The 19,896-nt window shown below is 32.0% G+C and overlaps 2 protein-coding genes across 2 annotated transcripts; one reads left to right on the top strand and one right to left on the bottom strand.

Annotated features, from left to right (window-relative positions):
- Nucleotides 1-1,218: 1,218 nt before the first annotated feature.
- Nucleotides 1,219-13,498, top strand: mrn (general transcription factor IIH subunit 4 marionette). The gene is made up of 10 exons (XM_088277923.1): nucleotides 1,219-1,522; nucleotides 2,295-2,399; nucleotides 2,482-2,613; nucleotides 3,481-3,666; nucleotides 5,214-5,394; nucleotides 7,685-7,768; nucleotides 8,947-9,149; nucleotides 9,983-10,097; nucleotides 10,837-10,974; nucleotides 11,769-13,498. Exons 1-10 carry the CDS (start codon nucleotides 1,371-1,373, stop codon nucleotides 11,910-11,912), a joined length of 1,440 nt encoding a protein of 479 aa, XP_088134049.1. The 5' UTR covers nucleotides 1,219-1,370; the 3' UTR covers nucleotides 11,913-13,498.
- Nucleotides 13,499-14,506: 1,008 nt separating this feature from the next.
- Nucleotides 14,507-18,532, bottom strand: LOC148312114 (SKA complex subunit 1-like). Its single transcript, XM_088277949.1, has 4 exons — nucleotides 18,006-18,532; nucleotides 17,292-17,434; nucleotides 16,443-16,615; nucleotides 14,507-15,740 (listed from the first exon to the last, which is right to left on the bottom strand). Exons 1-4 carry the CDS (start codon nucleotides 18,357-18,359, stop codon nucleotides 15,586-15,588), a joined length of 825 nt encoding a protein of 274 aa, XP_088134075.1. The 5' UTR covers nucleotides 18,360-18,532; the 3' UTR covers nucleotides 14,507-15,585.
- Nucleotides 18,533-19,896: the final 1,364 nt, after the last annotated feature.

The raw sequence follows: 19,896 nt of genomic DNA, 5'->3' as shown, positions 1-19,896 counted from the left end.
TTGTATAATTACATAATAATAGCTCCCAATCACGTGCGAGTATACGTTTTCAGCATAAGGGGCTTTCTATGAGTCGTATAACATGTCAATTATTGCTGAATGCCGCGCACAGCGAATAGAGACCTCGTGAATACTATTCACATGCTTCTCCAGCAATTTATGTCTCTATCCCGCGACCCCCAGTCAACATTGATATGTGCTCTTTACGCAAATGAAAATTTTGTAGCGGAGCGTTGTAATCGGAACATTCACAAACATATTTTACTCCAGTCAGACCCGTTCTTAGCTGGCTAGCGTCAAAATCTACAGAATTAAAAAAATGAGAATCCACACCCGCCCCGAAGCCAAAGTTCCACCAGGTTTTGCTTTCTGTTTAATCTGACTATTGTAAATTGGTCTTGAGTTCTATATTTGGTGAGTTTATTATCGAAGAAGATCCCTTTACACTTTAGATGGAGTGAGAATTATTACATGCTTGGAGTGTTATAACTAAAGTGACCATTCGTCCCGTTTTCAACGGGACCGTCCCGTTTTTAGATAGCCTGTCCCGTTGTCCCCAAGTAAAGTTTCAAGACGTCGAAATGTCCCGTTTTCAAAAAACACGGTAACAATTTTTTTTTAAAGTGGAAAAAATCGACGATAGTTTGTAGAATAGCCGTTTCATATAACTTTGCTGAACAATTCCTAGCTTGATTTCGGTGCATATGGCTACAGCGGGCGGCTGGTGAGTCATGTGCAAAGACTGACTAATTTATATAAAGACCGCCGACTCTTTATAAACAACATATTTTTTTCGTGTTTATATTATTTATTCCTCTTATTTTTTTAACAACATTCCTTTTCTTTTTATTAATACATAAAAACTATGAACAAATACATGTTTTCTTGAATATACATGCTATTACGTAAAAAATGGCACATGTCCCGTTTTGAGGACAAAAATACATGATCAGTTTAGTTATAACGTTTTCTCTAGTTGCAATCGTGGACTGCTACTTGTTTGCAATTGAATGGACATGCGGTTTAGGAGGGTCAGAATAATTTAGAATTCAAGTTCAATTGGAAACTCAATCAATGGAATAATAAGTCATATCTTCATTGGATATTTTTTTGTTTTGCAGATAATTTAAATGAATGCAATAATCGAATATCTTTAATATTGATATTCGTTTATTCCAGTTTATCCCATCATTAGTCAAAAATCAAAAAATTTCTTCTGTAATCTATGGCTTGGTTTTTCGGCAATTTTGTGTCAAAACAAGTTGAGGTTCCGGAGTAGTATTTTATTTAAATAATGTCAGTATTTATCGAGAAATGAGGATACACTGTTATAAAAAGTAAAAACAGTGTTATTTGTAAAAAAATTCATAATGGGTGATCAAAGTAAATCAAAATCTAGTACAACAGGAACTCTACCCACGAATTTGCAATGTAAAGATCTTCACGATTATTTAAAAACACGGACGCCACAAACGTTGGATTCGCTTTACAGTTATCCCACAATATGTTTAGCTGTTTATCGGTCAGTGATTTTTATTTTTAACTATCTATTTTATTATTTTTATATCAATTGTTTGTTCTAACCTCAATTTTTAACCAGCCGTATTTTCGACGTGTATTTCAATTTCAGTGCCTTACAACCTTAAAACAAATCCCGAATTGTCTAAGCAAGTATTTTTCATATGCTTTGTGGTGATCCTTCCTTAGAACTAGTAGTCATAAGGGATCAGTGCTCTGTTGGTACTAGCAATAGAACACTTCGCTCACTCCTTTCAAGAACGTCATAAATAAAAAACTTGATTTTTCAGTTTTCAGAACGTTTTTAAAGTTTAAAAATAAAATACAATGTATTAAAAATAAATATCAAGCCACTTATTGAACTTTTTACTGTGCAACAGATCTTTTTAGGTAAAACCTGAAGGTTTATTCTCCATTTGAAAAATATTTAGTTTATTTCAAAAATAATAATTAAACAATACCTTTTCTTCAAAATGCAAAAACAACACTTTCTGCCCTGTAGCGGGTAAATATTAAGTTAAAAATATGCCACTTTTGCTGGGATATAGTACATTTTCTGGGCATTTTGAAAACATGCACAACTGAAAATTAACGATTTTTGATTTATGACGTTCTTGAAAGAAGTCAGCGACTTATGAAAAATATCATATTTGGTCACTCTTTTCAAAATACTCTATCTTTTGATGTTCCCTTTTCGAAATTTATCCTTTTGAATTCATGTTTAATCTTTCTTACCAACCAACCAATTAAGTTAAATGAAATTTCACTTTTTTCAGGGATCTTCTTGAACTTGCCCGACATTATGTGATTCGCCTTCTATTTGTTGAACAGCCCGTGCCTCAAGCAGTTGTAGCATCGTGGGCTTCGCAGGCTCATTCCAAGTAGGACTATAATTATTTAGCATGTCAAATTTTAGTGCTTGTCAGAATCTTTGAATCCAGATTATAACTTTTATCCTTACAGAGAACACAACGAAGTGTGTGGGTCACTGAACGAGCTCTCGGTATGGCAGGAGGCTGCGATACCTGGAGGCTTGCCGGGCTGGATACTGTCCACATCATTTAAGAAGAATCTCAAAGTAGCTCTGTTGGGAGGGTAATTATTTTGATATTTTTAAATTTAATATGTTTTGTAAATTCCATGCTTAATTAACCTTTTGATAAAGAAAAAAATAAGAAAAAGCAGGGTAATGGACAAAAATTTGTTTTAAAGGGTTATACAATAATTTTCATAATGTGCAAGGTTTATTATTTCTACTCTTTGGTGTAGGTCTTGTGGCGAAATTTTAAGAGGGATCAGCCTCCCGCGATGTCGATTCCCAGCTATCAATCCATCTTTTTGGTGGTCTACCTGGGAATCGTCCACTTTGGGGTTGGCCGTGTAGTACAATGTGGGGGAGTACTACATTTTTGACATGTTATAAACCTATACAAAAGCCCTAAGCATATACATATTTTTTAGTTGATGTAACTAATTTCTTTACTTTTGATAACTATTTCTCTGGTTGTTTTTCATTAATTCATTTTCTGATTTTATTTCTTCTTCTTCTTCTTAGTGTAGACCTTGAGGCCTATTTTTAAGAGGGATTAGCCTCCTGCAATCTCGATTCTCAGCTATCAATCCATCTCTTTTGTGTTTTGCCCAGGAGTCGTCCACTATGGGGTTAGCCGTGTAGTACAATGTGGGAGAGTCTGAATGATTCCATTCTCATGCGCGTACCATTGTTTTCTTCGTTGCTTTCTTCACCTTACGACATCTTCGATCTCGCATGTTTCATTTATCCTGGTGTTTCTTATTCTATCTCGTAGACTCTTGCCAGATATGCTCCTTAGAGTCTTCCACGCCTAATTAAAATTGCCCTTTGAAAAGGATAAAATTAAGAAAAGGCAGTTTAATGAGCAAAATTTTGTCCGTATTGCTTATGTTTATTATAAAATTGTTACCTTTTTTAATTTATTCCAGCGGTCGCCCTTGGAGCATGTCAAACACTTTAGAAAAAGACCCTCACGGAAGAGATGAAGCCTTTTTAGATGGCTATGCATTAGAAAGATGGGAGTGTGTCCTGCATTACATGGTGGGCAGTCAGCAAACTGAAGGAATCAGTGTAGATGCTGTTAGAATCTTATTACACGCGGGACTCATGGCAAGGTAAGAACAAATTACTGATATACATATTTAGATATTAGGTATGTGAAGCATTATTAGAAATAGAGCAATAATATCTGATTTTTAAAGATGGTTTTTATTTTTTTAAATCTCCCCATATTTGATTGACAAATTTCAGCCGTTGATTGAAAAAAATCATCCTTGATTTTGTAACATAAAAAATGTACCTTCCTTATTTGAACAAAATAAATACATTGGGAAGTAGTAAATACATTTTGTACTTAGATTTGAACCGTGGTCCAGCGATTAGTATCAGGAACAGAGTCAGAAAGGACCCACTATACCACAATTTTATTTCTATATATATTTATAAAAGGGCCAGTCAGGCTTTAAAAATAATATGTAATTGAAATATTTATGAAAAAGAGCATAAATATTTTACTTTTATTGAAAAATTTAAATGAAAATGCATTTATTCAGTTATGTTTTAAAGTGTTTGCCATCAATTCAGTCAAGTCAACCAAACTTTGTTTGCTATCTTCTTGCTTTTGTAGTTCAAAGATAAAATAATTTTAAAAAAATGTAAGTATATCAAGTATTTTTAATCTAATTAATCATTCTACACAATTGAATCATATCATTGAATGTAAAAAAAAGTATAGTCTTTCATTAAAATAAATATGTATAGTTTAAATCGGCAATGGCCAGCTAAGATTGCTCTTTGGGCCAATCAAAACTTTAATTGGGTCAGCAAAGTCCGTAATCCACGTATTGGATGTGACAAAAATGTTTGGTCAGCGAATATTTTTGCCTAGAATTTTCACTCATGAATTACATGAAATTATAGTAACTTTAAACATAAAGAGTAAATCCACTCACGAGTAGGCATATGCTGTGAAACTTAAAAAGTTGAAGCCTGAGTAGGGTTATGATAAGTGGTGTTGCATAAGCCGTAGCTAGATTTCAGAGTCACTTGGATATTAGGTAATTCAAAGAAGAAGAAAAAATTATCAGAATAAAACAAAAATGATTATATAATTTATATTTGAAGCACTAACTTTGTGATTTTCCATTTTATAGTTAAAATATAACTTTGTTCTAAATTAACTATGAATTTATAGTGATTTTAAAACAAAGTTACATTTTAATTAAAAAATGCTTATGCCTAGAATTTTTCACTCAAGAATTACATTACACAATTGTTACTTTGAACATAAATAGTAAACCAACATATGTTTAGAATTATTAGTAGTATTTTACATGTTTTACATGTTATTTAAAATATTCAGGAGAGCCATTTGAGTCACTTTTGCTTGGCAACAAAGTAAACATCAATGCGGTTAGTTATTTTTACCAAGTCAATATATTATGCTTCCAAGTTTAAAATCCTTTGGGATGTTTTCAGAGCAATATTAAGTTAGTAAGATATCAAATAGTCGATGATCACGTTATTGGACACAAATGCACTTTGTCACTTTCTCCTGTATGACTACGATATGTAGTTGTTCATTGTGAGAGTGGTATTGGAACTGCAATATGTAAATGTTACCACATTTTTAAAGCTTACTGTGTTTTGATGTATGTTTTAGAGATGCAGAGGACGGATCTACGGTAATCACCCGCGCCGGTTTCCAGTTCCTATTGCTCAGTACTGGGCAGCAAGTGTGGCTCTTCTTGTTGCATTATCTCCATACGGCCGGACAGAGAGGACTGGACCCCGCCCAGTGTCTCGCATTCCTCTTTCAGCTTAGTTTCAGCACACTCGGGAAGGTGAAAATGTGTTGCAATTATTCTTAGTTCCTTAAATATTACCACATTGTTTGCGGGAAACTCTAAAAAGCATTATAAAATAAAAACAACTTTGTTTTGTCCGCCTCCGTGGTGTAATGGTCAGCGTGTTTAGCTACCGTGCTGGAGGTCCCGGGTTCGATACCCAGGGGGGGGCGAAAATAAATATTAGTTATTTTACACTGTAATATTTAATTAATACTACCCTGGACTGGTTCCTGAAGCGCAAGAGCGATCACCTTGCCTTCATGTAAGTAATGATCAAGATACCACTGCGTCGATTTGATGCAGTGCCCTATGCACCATTGGGTGCGGATAAGGGTTGTAAGTTGTTAGTTTTATTTAGACCTTTTATTAGTACATTTTTTCTCCAACAGGTTTTGACAAGAACCTTCTCATCATCAGGGTTAAATATTGAAATTGAATATGGTTAAATATTGAAAAAAGCTAATTCTAAAATATTGAAAAATTCATAGTTAGGTGGGTGGGCGGGTTTTTGAAGAATAAAAAAAAATATCATTAATATGCTGTTGGTAGAGAGCGGGAGATGCTTGTATTTGCTTACTTTTGGTACAGCGCGAGACACCAAAAAACATTGTACAGATTGAGTTGAATTTGCGGTTACTTGTTATGTACAATAAACTCCCTAAAGAAATTAAAAAAATAGATGATATAAAAATACTCAAGAAAAAAATTTAAGCTCTATACATTTAAATCTTGAAAACATATACAAAAAAACTATTATATATTTTATTACATAACATTAAACCACGAGTGTAAGTCCCTCTCCAAGCACAAGAGCTTAGTCTCTTTTATGGAGAGGCACAGCGAATCGAAATATAAAAGTTCTCCATATGTATAAATGATTCAAATGTATTATGTTATAAATAAAAATGTAAATATATTAAATGATTAAAAAAATAAATAAAAAAAATTAGATTCTTGTGATTAGTATACAACCTAATAAGTATACTAATTAGGGTCGAGGTTGATGAAAAAACTGCCCAACAACAATGTGTTTATCTAGAGCTAACACCAACAACAAAAATCATGAACGAAAATTCTTAGAATATTTAATTGATTGTTGTTTTATGAAGCCTATATTTCGAATCAAAATACAATTCTGTTGGGAAAACTCAACATGTGATGGGAAGAAATGTTTCTATTTCAAGAAATTTATGTCTTTTTTCACCTTTCAATAATTTACATGTCTGCGAATATCAATATTTATTTAATTTATGTATTAATTTTAAATCAAACACAGATTTTTTGAGTCTACTAAGTTGTATTTTATTAACAAAAAACACATAAAAAATTATATTGTGACAATTGTTTCGCCTTGTTAGGGCATTATCAAACGAATGTGAAGATCAAATGGACTACGGTCCTTATGTAGCTATACAATTCTATGTGACAGTTTTAACATGTGCAGCAATAATTTATGGGAGACAACAGTCGCTAATGGGGGATGTAGGTATGTACCCTTATATTTGTTTTCTGGGAAGGGAAGAATTTATTGACATGGCCATATTTTAGAGATTTTAATACAATTGTTGGTAATATTATTTTTAAGAATTTTTATATGTAGATGTAATTATTAGTTTATCAATAACGCATCATGCAAGCGTTTACATAGAGAGAGATGATGTACAGTAATAGTCTATTTAAATATATTTAGCAATAGTGAAGACCTAAGGTTAGTTTGTTCATTAAGTAGTGGGGGATGTAGGTATGTACCCTTATATTTATTTTCGGGGAAGGGAGAATTTATTGACATGGCAATTTTTATTTTTATTTTAAGAAAGAATTCATGTATGTAGATATAATTAATTACATATGTAGATATAATGATTACTAGACATGGAAATTTTTATTTTTATTTTAAGAAAGAATTTACATACGTAGATATAATTATTAGTTTAACAATAACACATCATGCAAGCGTTTACATAGAGAGTAATAATAGTCTATTTAAATATGTTTAGCAGTGGTGAAGATATAAGGTTGGTTTGTTCATTAATGATTTTAAAATTAGGATTGTTTACATATTTATTTATTTCTAATTGCTCTAATATATTCATTTTTCTACCTTTGCTTTCAATATGTAATGGAATTGGTTTATTTCATACATGAATTTTATGGTTATTTTCATTTAAATGGTTGGCAAATTGAGTCAAAAAATCTGTGTTTGATTTAAAATTAATACATAAATTAAAATGGAGTTCTACAAATTAAACGCCAAGTCAATAAATAATATTTATTTAATTTACAGGACTACAGCACGGATGGAATGAGCACCAATATGTTAGTATTTCTACAACATTTAAGAGAGTTTGGACTTGTATACCAACGAAAAGTATGTATCAAAATTTCCAATTACTCTCTTATTTTTATTTGATATAAACATAAAAATTATACGATTGTTTTTATTTTTCCAGCATTCTTTTTATTTAAATACTTTTTTTTATTTTATTATTATCATTACACAAATTTCATTTATTTATTGTTTCGGCATTAACTTTGTGGTAAGACATGTTACAATGATTAAAGAAAACACTTCGTTTTTTACCACTTGAGTTTTATTATAGACTACATGTTTCAGAAGTTTTCAAACTCTGTCCCTTGACTAACCCCTTCCCCTTACTTTCCCCTCTCCTTATTTATAGAACAATTTTTTATATTTTATATTTTAGTTATTATACAGACCTGAATGATGGAAGTTTAACTTCTGAAACATGTAGTCTATAATAAAACTCAAGTGGTAAAAAACGAAGTGTTTTCTTTAATCATTGTAACACAAATTTCACATAACTTTTTTTCATTCATTTAACTTCTGTATTTTGTAATATCTGTATTTTTTTATAACTTATACTACATTTTTGACATGTTAAAAGCCCTAAGCATATACATATTTTTTGTTGTTGATATAACTATTTTTTTTTTTACTTTTGAAAACTATTTCTCTAGTTGTTTTTCATTAATTCATTTTCTAATTTTATTTTTTCTTCTTCTTGGTGTGTAGGCCTTGAGGCCTATTTTTAAGAGGGATTAGCCTCCTGTGATCTCGATTCTCAGCTATCAATCCATCTCTTTGGTGGTTTGCCCGGGAGTCGTCCACCTTGGGGTTGGCCGTGTAGTGAAATGTGGGGGAATGTCCGGATGGTTTCATTCTCCTCACATGCGCATACCCTTGTCTTCTACGTTGCCTTCCCCACCTAACGACATCTTCGATCTTGCATATTTCTCTTATCCTAGTGTTCCTTATTCTATCTCCAGACTTTTGCCAGATGTGCACCTTAGAGTCTTTATTTCTGACACTCTTAGCGCGATTTTGTTACTGTGGTGTCGACTCTGCATTTGATTCCAATGTTATGATAGGTCGCACACAAGTTTTATATATTGTGATTTTGCTGCCGATCTTCATGTCTGGGTTTCACATATTTTTCAGGCATACTGAGATGACTGCAGCCTTGCTTACTTGCCCCATTGCTGCATTTTTAAAAATTTTATTTATGCATTTTAATTTATTTCCAGCGTAAAGCAGGTAGGTTTTACCCTACAAGATTGGCTCTCAACATTGCTTGTGCTCGCGGAGCTACCCCCAAGGCTATTAGTACAGCCACCACGACATCTCCTTCAGGGTACATAGTTGTGGAAACTAACTACAGAGTCTATGCATACACAGACAGTAGCCTACAGGTTGCATTGCTGGGGCTCTTCACGGAACTTCTTTATAGGTATTACATATGTTGCACTAGTGCGAATATGTCTTCAACATTACGGTTTTATCTCTTTAGTAAAGCTTTATAATAGCATGGAACTACTTTAGCTTGAGTAGCTGCTAACCACTCATGAATGTTTAGTTGTAGAATTGTATCGGATAGACTTGTTTTTTTTTCTCAATAGTTGTTTAAACTTGTATTTCTCACTAAATACCATTTTCTCTTATTTCAGAAATGTACTGTACAAAACATTATTTCACATAAAATACATTACAACGCTCCTATGTAAGCTACAAAATGTAATTTTACAGAATTTAAAAATATTTTATCCAGTATATTTGTACTGAGTTTTGCATAAAAAAATATAAGTTTTTGTTAATTACAGAATGCTTTTTTTATTAAAAATTGTCAATTTGTGGGTTACGATAGTATACATTGATGATGCATTACATTAAAAAACTTGACATTGAATTTTTAAACAGAATGCGATGTTTGTAATTTTGTTATATTTATAGCAGAATGTGCGTGTAATAGTTTTATAGCAGGTCGTATAAATCGAAAGCCCCATTTGCAATTTACATAATAGATTTTAGTTTAAAAAAATATTTCAACACATGAATGTATGTAATGTTTGAATTATTTAATTTTTCCATTTTATAATTTATAAAATAACTTTGCCATTCAATCACTATTGTTTTCATAACACTAGTGATTTTATAACAGTTATTTTGTAAGTTATGAATGTTTCTTCGGCTAGGAGCATATTTTTTATGCTCATGCGAAGTAGATTTAAGTATCAAGTCATCATATCATCCATTTCTATTGACCACAATCCTTAATTATTCCAGATTTCCTAATTTAGTAGTTGGTGTACTAACCCGAGAATCTATTAGGCAAGCCTTAAGGGGGGGAATAACGGCCCAACAAATTATCAATTATCTCGAACAACACTCACACCCACAGGTAAATCAACAACAGTAACAATCATGATATTAATTCATTTCAAATTTTAATCTTCTTAAATATTTTATTCAAAGCTTTGTGAATCTAACATACAATACGTAAGATGTGAGGCAGTGGTTTATTATTTTTTTTAAATAAACTATTTCCTTTTCACTGTTAAATACTTACATTCACACAGACACACTGACTATCTTTGAATGTATTTTATTTTAGTGGAATATACGAGAAGCAAATGTAAAGTAAGGTCTCAAAGTCCCGCGCGTCGCCACACGCAGCGCTACTCAAAATCTGGCAACACTGTCGTGTTTGTTGGTCCTTCCTCCATTCCACTGTATAAAAAGCATCTGCACCACTTCCTCAGATTTTTCAAATCAATGCACTTTGGACAGTACACTTCTTCCAATTGGCGATGAATTTCAATCGGAGCAACCTTCTTTGCATGCAAAAACTTAATTACAAAACGTGGTTTGCACTTGGCGGGAGCAACAATCGGGACGCCCATCACAAATGGCTGCTACGCCGTCACCGAGCTTGCTAGCGAGATGCCGTTTATGCAGCGGGGTGAAGAAAGGACCAACAAACACGACAGTGTTGCCAGATTTTGTGTAGCTCTGCGTGCAGCGACGCGTGGGCCTTGGAGACCTTACTTTACACGCGATTTATTGCAATATTTTGTTTTAAACATAGTAATATATCGAATAAGTGTGTCATATTTTGTGTCCCCGTTTTAAAATTACAGATGTTAGCATCGGAAACCTATACGCAAGGGCGCTCTCCCATTCCTCCTACAGTAGTAGATCAGATTAGATTGTGGGAGAATGAAAGAAATCGATTCACATACACAGATGGTGTCGTTTATAATCAATTCCTATCCCAGGTGAGTTTAGAAATAAGTCTCAAAATAAATCTACATATCTAATATGTATTAATTATAATAATTAACGGTGTCAACCATAGAAGTATAACTCAACCAGATGCAAATTCTACAGTGATCGTTTGATGATACAAATACTGTGATCAGTCCTAAATTTTAAATATGTGGGTATTGTTAAAAGTTTAAGTGAATCTGATATAGGTTGGATTTTAAGATTGATCATATGCACATGCGCCTCCTTTGAATGTGCCAGAAAGTATTTCATTGGTAAAAGGACAATATAGCATTATGAGGCCATTTTAATTACTACATATGCTTTGAAAGTTTTATTGAAGTATATCGCTAACTCCTTTCAACAACGTCATAAATCAAAAAACTTGTTTTTCAGGAGATTGTTTTTAAAGTTCAAAAATATAATTAAATGTATTAAAACTAAATATCAAGCCACTTATTGAACTTTTTACTGTGCAACATATCTTTTTACGTAAAACCTGAAGGTTTTTCCTCCATTTGAAAAATATTAAGTATATTAAAAAAATTAATTAAACAATACCTTTTCTTCAAAATGCAAAAACAACACTTTCTGCCCTGTAACGGGTAAATATTAAGTTAAAAATGTGCCGCTTTTGCTACATTTTCTGGGCATTTCGAAAACATGCACAACCGAAAATTGTCAATTTTTGATTATGACGTTCTTGAAAGGAGTGAGCGCTATGGGATTCATTCATTATCATTTTTATTGGAAAATATTCTGAAACATAATAATTCTTATTATTTAATCATTCTTTTCTTTTCAGGCTGATTATGTCGTCTTGAAAGAACACGCCCATCAGCTCGGTGTGTTAGTTTGGGAAAATGAAAGAACCAGAACGATGGTTGTTACCAAACAGGGCCACGACGATGTTAAAAAGTTTTGGAAAAGATATTCCAAAAGCTCATAGTGAAATTATTCATCAACATTCTCTCCATCGGCCAATTGTTCGTTGAAGACAAGTCATATTGTTTCAGCCAATGATGTCTTTCTTTTATAGATGGGAGTTGCATTTATTATTTACCTTGGTTATTTTGTACAAGGTTTATAGATTAATTTGTGGATTTTTGTTTCTAAGAACATGTTTTATTTTAATCTGAGTTGGAAACAGGAATGATAAACGAGTGTGGGCCAGGGAACTTAGCATTTGCTCATTGCTGGGAGAAAACCACATAAATCTTCTCAGAAGCCAGACTGTTGACTGTCGTCAACAGACCTTCCATTCGAAGAGGGATGCTGAGCCAATGATATATTGGTCGGTTCTTTAAAATAAATAGTTTCAAATATATACAGTATAGGGTCTATGTACGATGATTGTTGTAGTTTGTTTATTTAATAATTTCTGTCTTATTTTTTGTTGTTTTAATTTAATACAATTGATGTATAACAAGTATGAGTATAGATTGTATGTATAAAGAGGTACTGGAGAGTCTTGAAGAGGACTGACTGAATTTTGTCCGCCTCTATAGTTTAATGGTCAGCACAATTGGCTACCATGCTGGAGGTCCTAGGTTTGATTCCCAGGGGGGTCAAAATAAATATAAGTGTCTTTCACTATAATTTATATTTAATATTACCCTGAATTGGTACCTGAATTGCAGGGGTGATCGCCTTTCTTTTGTGTATTTAACGATCAAGATAACCCTGCTTATATATGATGCAATGTCCTATGCACCATTAGTTGCAAATAAAAGATAGCAGAAGAATACTGCATTGAAACACCTTTCATCTTTTACGACATGTTATATATTATCGAAGTATTGAAAAACAAGGATATAAATGACTTGCGGAAATATCAGTCTGTCCACTGTGAAGGTCAATGGAAAAAAGATGACAGCATCCTTTTACAACTTAAACATAGACTTACTGTAGGGTACAGCCTGGTTTATACAAAATATATGCTAACCAACACTTGATATCCCAAATGAGGTAGCCAGGGATTAAAATATTTGTGTGTTTGATGTTACATAGAAAATTATATCTTCCCTAAAATCGATCTAAATTGAAAGCACACAACTTCAATGATTTATTTAGTAATATAAATTTAATTAAAGGGTTCATCCAGGTTTTTACGTTAGTATTTTGGTAAATTGACAGTGAAATGGATTTGAAAACTAAAACGTTAGATATCTCACAATTTTTTCTTGTTTTTTACTTTTTGGGATAATGTTTTGATAGTTCTTTTTTTAATTATTGGCTGCATCAGTACAGGGTTGTATTCTTTGGTTGTTTACTTGTATTAAAAAGTAACTACAAATTGTTTTATTCTATTTACTATTTTTAATTGTGTTAATTAACAGGTTTATGTATATATGTATAACGGAAACTGTTGATTGTAAAAAAGTGAGTTTTTGAATGATTCATTGTGAAAATAAAATTGTTATTTATTTTTCAAAAGAGAAATTATTATATCACAGTTGGGACTTTCTTATATGTGCACTTGTTCTGAATTTGGTTTTACATGTATATAAAAATAAAATGATTCAGATTCAGAATTTGTAATTTTTTTGTTTCTAACCTATCACGGCTGTCCAAACTAAAAACACAGTAAGGGACATTTTTTGTAGTACGTTTTTGTGCATTTTTGGACTAAGTAGAATCTACTTAGTCCAAAAATGTAAAAAAAAGTACTACGAAAAAAATGTCCCTTACTGTGTTTTGAGTTTGGACAGCCGATCATGCATTCCCAGTAATATTCTAGTCTGCCTTTATTCTAAAAGTTTATTTATATTTATTTTATAATATATTTATATTATATTATAATAAAAACTTGCTGATTCCAACCATAGAAGTTGCTGCCAAAGTAACATACAGTATTTCAATAAAAGCATTGATGTACGTTACAAAATTTGAGTAGTGTGATAGACTAAAAAAAATGTTAATTTTACATACAAAATTTAACTAGGCAAAGTGTGTTGTATGTGCCCCAGGGACAGTCAATAAAGTTGTTAATACATACTTACATAATTGATAGGACCAATTGTCAGTACTTGCATAATTGATAGGACAAGTTGTCAATACTTGCATAATTGATAGGACCAATTGATTATTTGCTAAGACAATTCAAGCGATTGCTATTTGCAACTCATTGTTTGATAAAAATGCATTGAAAATTTTACTGACTTAATTTACCATACAAAATTAGTTAAAAATAAAACAATATTTTATTACTTAAAGCATTTTATTAAGTTTATGTAGTTTGAGCATAGATTATATTAGTATTCGCTGTTAGTATAGATTATATTAGCATTAATTCAAACATAACATAGTATTTCCTTCTTACATAATTCGGACCAGTCCAAACAATTCAAATCATAATTGAAATTAATATTTAAGAGATTTATACAAAGGTAGAATATAAACAAAGTTTTACATAAACAATAATACATTACTTATAAGTGCCCTATAAGTGCAATGGTCAGAATTTTTACCATTCGTACAAAGGTTACAGGTTTGATTACTTGATTAACCACTTAATGCTCTGGTTTTTTACACAAAAATAGATATCTCATGCAATGCAAACACTGGTGGTTCAAAAGAATTAAGTGGTTTAGACAATAATCTGTGTTTATTCCACTTTTAATTGCTATTTTGGACTGACATCAGAAGTGCTTGGTAAATTACCGTGCATTCATATAATTTATTGTTCAATCAATAAATGCTGATAAATAAGTGAACAGAAAGCTTACTGAGTGTGATATTCCATATATAAGAAGGGACTGACCCAATCATATTCTATATAACAATTCACAAGACACTAACAATTATAAAGCATTTCACTGGTCATGTTCAAGCAATTTAAAATTAAAATGATATTTATAAAAATAAAATTCATTATACATCCTTTACAAATTTATAAAAATACAATTCATTATACGTCCTTTACATTTGCCAAAAAACAAAAGTAGTTTTGTTTACAATCATACTGATCATTTTATAGTGTAATTTTTATTAGATCTTTTGAGAGAGTTACCAGTTTTGCAATTAACGCCAGTGATATTTCCATATGCTTGCAGCTGAGGTATATAATGTTGCAAAATACAAAAGTTTCATGTTATAAAGTGCCCTTAACAGCTTCATTGAACTTTGAACTTTGTTGCATCATTGAAGAAAAAAAAGTCATTGGAGTTTTTTTTTAATATTTGAATTATGGCAAAATTCTAATTATCATGGTACAAATTAACAAGCATTTACTATGTTATTTTAACAAATTGTTGTCAGGCAGTTTTTTCATCAACCCCGACCCTAATTAGTATACTATTTAGGGTCGTATACTAATTACAAGTTACTTAATCACAAGTAACCGCAAACCCAACTCCAATGTTTTTTGGGGTCTCGCGCTGTACTAAAAGTAAGCAAATAGAACGCTTATAAGCGTCTCCCGGTCTCTACCAACAGTATATTAAAGACGCTTTTCAGCGTTTCCCGCACACAATGTGTTAGCTGCCAACTGGGTTTGGAAAAAAATATTAAACCTAATGTGTTAGTGTTCATTACTGTAGCATTTAGGCAGTTAGTAAGTTTTGCCCGGATAGGGAGTATAATTAGTATTATATACAAATATTTAAATGGGTAGATAGAAATTAATCAGTGAGAGCGATATATCTGACGAGTCCTCCATCTCGAACTTCCTGCAGTCGGCTGGTGTGTCGGAGCATGGGAATCAAGTTCAATGTGTGTTTGTCTATCTTTCCGCCCATTGCGCTCTTTAGATCTTCTTGTGTAATGAATCTTTTACCTGTAAAAAATAAAGGAAGGTCAATGGCATAGACAAAAAATCTGGTCAAGAAATATCTCCTATTCCAGTTTCACTAGGATCTACCTAACTATACTTATTTTCAAAACAAACTTATTATTATTATTATTGATGTATTAATGTAATTACACTAAACTAGCTGGCCCTTATCCACACCCAACAATGCATAGGGCATCAAATCAAACCATATAAGTATGAATAAAGGTGAGTCCATTTAAGGTAAATCAAACCATATAGGTATAAGGGACAAGGTTGAAAGTGATTTAGTTAAAGTCCAGGTGTAATTATTTTATTGTAAAACCTTTATACTGTAAATTGTTATTGTATCTATTGTATGTAATGTATATAATCTAATAATTAAAAAAAAAAACAAATAATCATAATAAAATAAAAATTGTATTAACATGTAAGTATTTCAGCTCAACACAGGCCATGCCTAAAGAGCCGTAATATATTTAATATAAAAAAATGTATGTATCTATGAAATAAAAAAATAAAAAGATATGAAATAAAGGTGATCTATCCGAGGTTCTGGATTTTTGAATCTGTGCATCGGAGGAGCGGAATACATTTGATGAGATACAGTTAACATAAGTGAAGGAGCTCAGGTCACAGGATGTTACTGCTATATGGAAAAAGATGTTATTATTTAAATCTAAATGTTATATAAGTAAATTTTTTTACCTTTTGTCTTTGGACACTCTTGTCTCTTAAACATTACTAATTTTTCTTGATCAGCTCTTTTTTTCAGCGCAGACTTCGCTATTTGTAGTAGGGAATATTTTTCATCTAAACATCTGTTAATTTTATCTATAAATGAGTTTATTGCATCATATGTCACCCTTCCACGCATGTAACTGAAAAAACATTTTATCATTAGACAAAGAAATATAATAAGTGACGCGGGGACGACAACGAAGGCGATACTAGAATGAGCATGTAAATAGAATGTCAGAAGACAGACTTCCACGTATCGCCCTCAAGGAAACCCTGATGGACGTAGACCCCCAGGCAGACCTCCAAAAAAGTGGAGATATAGCTGACAGTCAACATCTTAACCCTTTCCACTCTGACCATTTTTTCTCATAACTGATCAGCTACTCTATCAAAAAAATGCGACGTTTTTCTACCAATAAAATAAATATTTTGGTTCCCTAATTTTGGGACACTCTGTCTGGCAATTCGTATGACCATCTTAATAAAGATTAACGGTATTTATCTGAAATATTTTTTGGTAGAATATACTTGGGTGATAGAGAAATCAGTGATTAATGTTATACCTGCGCCGGGCCAGACATTGTGGCCCACGGAGCCGCCTACTAGAATCATACGGGCCAGAATGTCTGGCCTACAGAGTGGTAAGAGTTAAGAGTGACAGGCGGAGGCACATACAGATCCTGAGGATCTATAAAAAGAAGAATAAAGAGAAAAATATATATTGCTTTCTTTCTTTATTCTCTATGATTCAAGCATCGATTAAAATTAACTTTTTAACTCAGTAGTAAATACATCTTGGATGCAAATAACACTTACCTGGGTATTTTAGAAAACTCAGACTGGGTTAAATATTGGATGTCTTTATGTACATATATTTTCTGAGCACTTTGTGCGGTATTCTCTGCAAAATCCAAATGTCGTCTTGTTGGCAGTGGAGTTAGAGCATTTTTACACACCACCTAAAAGCGGGAATTATGTTTAAATAAAAAATGTTATTTAGTATTATTGTGAGTCAATCTTGGTGAGTGATTTTTTCATGACTAAAACTGGATTTAGAAATTTCATTAATTGATTCTCATTATTGGGGTAATATTCTGTCCCTTTTTAATTAAAATTTCACTTGGTAAATAACACTATTTCTTAAAATGTAATTGAAAATTATGAATCATTATGAATATGCAGAATGCTTCGAAACAAATGTCATAATAGATTTTAAGAAATAGTGGTATTCACTGGGTGAAATTTCAATTAAAAATGAATTTAGGAAGTAAGATTAGTTATGAAACTTTTTTCTATATTTTGAAATTTAATTCATGAAACAATTACATATTTTAGATAAGTGTCATAAAACTTTAAGAAACTAAGCTAAGATGTGAATATAAGTCATGTATTTCAATTTAAAATGACAATATTGGTTCTGATAAATCGTTTTGTCTGAATTTTTTGAGAGGTGGGACAGATTACATAGGAGTGAATTCTTTGAGTTGAATGTTAAGTCTCAATATATAAATTATATGTTTTGTAACAAACCTCGACAGAGATATTTTCTTTGTCATAATCGTCGTCCAATGCTAAAAGCTTATTGAATTTAATAGGAAGGTTATTTTCTATATAACTTATTTTAGTTTCCAGGAACTTTACGTCTTCATCTAGGCATGATATTTTAGGAAGCAGCTGCTTCATTTTCTTCACTTCTGCTTGTGCAACTGATATATTGCTATTTATTTTATTTACTAATGTGAAAGCGTATTTAATTTCGTTGACAATAAACTTCTGATCTTGAATGAGACTTATAACTTCTGAAATATGATTTTTCTTTTCGATTTGGGACGAAATGAGCTCATCGAGGGTCTCGTAGTCGTCAATAGATGTTTTAGAATTCATTTCAATGCACTTGGTATTTATTGTATAAATTATATAGATTCTCGTTTACACATTAAAAAAATTGCAAAAGCTACGTGTACACCAACAAATATCAAATAATAAATAATTTCATTAAAATCCAGAATCTAAACTTTTCGCGACCCACGAGCGCGAGAACGGATTTTAAAAGTGACAGTTGAATAGAGTTGAAAATTGGAAACGTTTGAATGTTGCCACTAACTTTCAGATTAATGTTGCAAGGAAGAAATATTTAATAAATGTATCGAAAGAAGTATTCAAGTTCTTACTTTTCTTGTTGTGCACAATAAAAAATATTTGAAAATAATATTCAATTATTTGGGTGTAGGTAAGTGAGAATGATATTGCAGCTTTATGGGGAAAATGAAAGAGAAATAGTTAATAGGAAAAGAATAATAACAGCAATGGCTAGGGTACAATCATTACCCATACTCATACTAATATATATCACTTGTACTGTATGAATGCTTGAATTTTTATTTTTATGAACCCGTATGATAAATTTATCAAACAAAAAAAACAAATTGCAACGCGCATCACAGTTGCAATTGAAATTACGAAAATTATCGATTAAAAATTCGAAACGGCCTGTCGGATGAAAGTTAAAAACAAGTTTCACATTTATTTATTTTTGGTAATATAGATAATTGCATTGGTTGTTTTATTGAAGAAAAAAAACAGTAATTAAGTCTCTGTTTATTTGAGCGGTTCATATTATATAGGTCATATTATTGTGGCTCACCGATCAATAACAATACTGGGATAAAGGCCCGTTTTTTATTCACTTTAGGGCAAATTTATAAATGATACATTATTTCAATATCATGGAGGTATTATGTAGGTAGCATTCATTCACCTATTGTTGTTTGACATTTTGAATTTTATTTTGATCTTTCCCAAAAGTATAAGGTAAACAATTATTAAGTAAATATTTTTTAAAATAAAACCACTAAATAAGTCACGTTTAGTGCCTTCGCATCACTCCAGACATTATTAGTTATGGCACATTCAGCTACTGACTCGCTACTACGCCCGCGGCCGTTAACTCCAAAAGAGGCGGGAACGGTTCCTTCCATCCACCATTATCCCAAGCCATATCTCCTCGCTGCTCTCTGATCTGATTTGGTTACGAACCACCGTCTTGCGGTATGCAGAGCAGCTTGACAGCGCGTCTACCGGACCGCGAGCGCCGAGCACTTCCGTATCAGACATCAGACCTGAAAAATTACCTTCTGCTGTGTAACCTCTAATAATGAATTAAGCATTAAATCCTTCTTCAAATCTTGGAAATAATTAAATTATTATATTATTTAATAAATGTCCACATTCCTTCCCTGAAGTCGAATTAATTATAGTGTATGCTGACAGAAGTACATATTAAATCACTTAATTTCAATTGATTTTTAATTGTGAATGCTTTTGAATTTATACCAAATAGTATAAATGATTCGCTTGTTTTATGCTATGGGTGCTCAAAACAACATGGTTTACAAAACTTAAATGCACGTTTACACCCAAC

The sequence above is a fragment of the Brachycentrus maculatus genome, unplaced genomic scaffold, assembly GCF_059751285.1.
Source record: "Brachycentrus maculatus isolate JH-2025_06_01 unplaced genomic scaffold, ASM5975128v1 h1tg000050l, whole genome shotgun sequence".
In the NCBI taxonomy this organism is placed as follows: Eukaryota; Metazoa; Arthropoda; class Insecta; order Trichoptera; family Brachycentridae; genus Brachycentrus; species Brachycentrus maculatus.
Note: the sequence above shows the minus strand (reverse complement) of the source record. Positions and strands in the feature narration are given on the sequence as shown.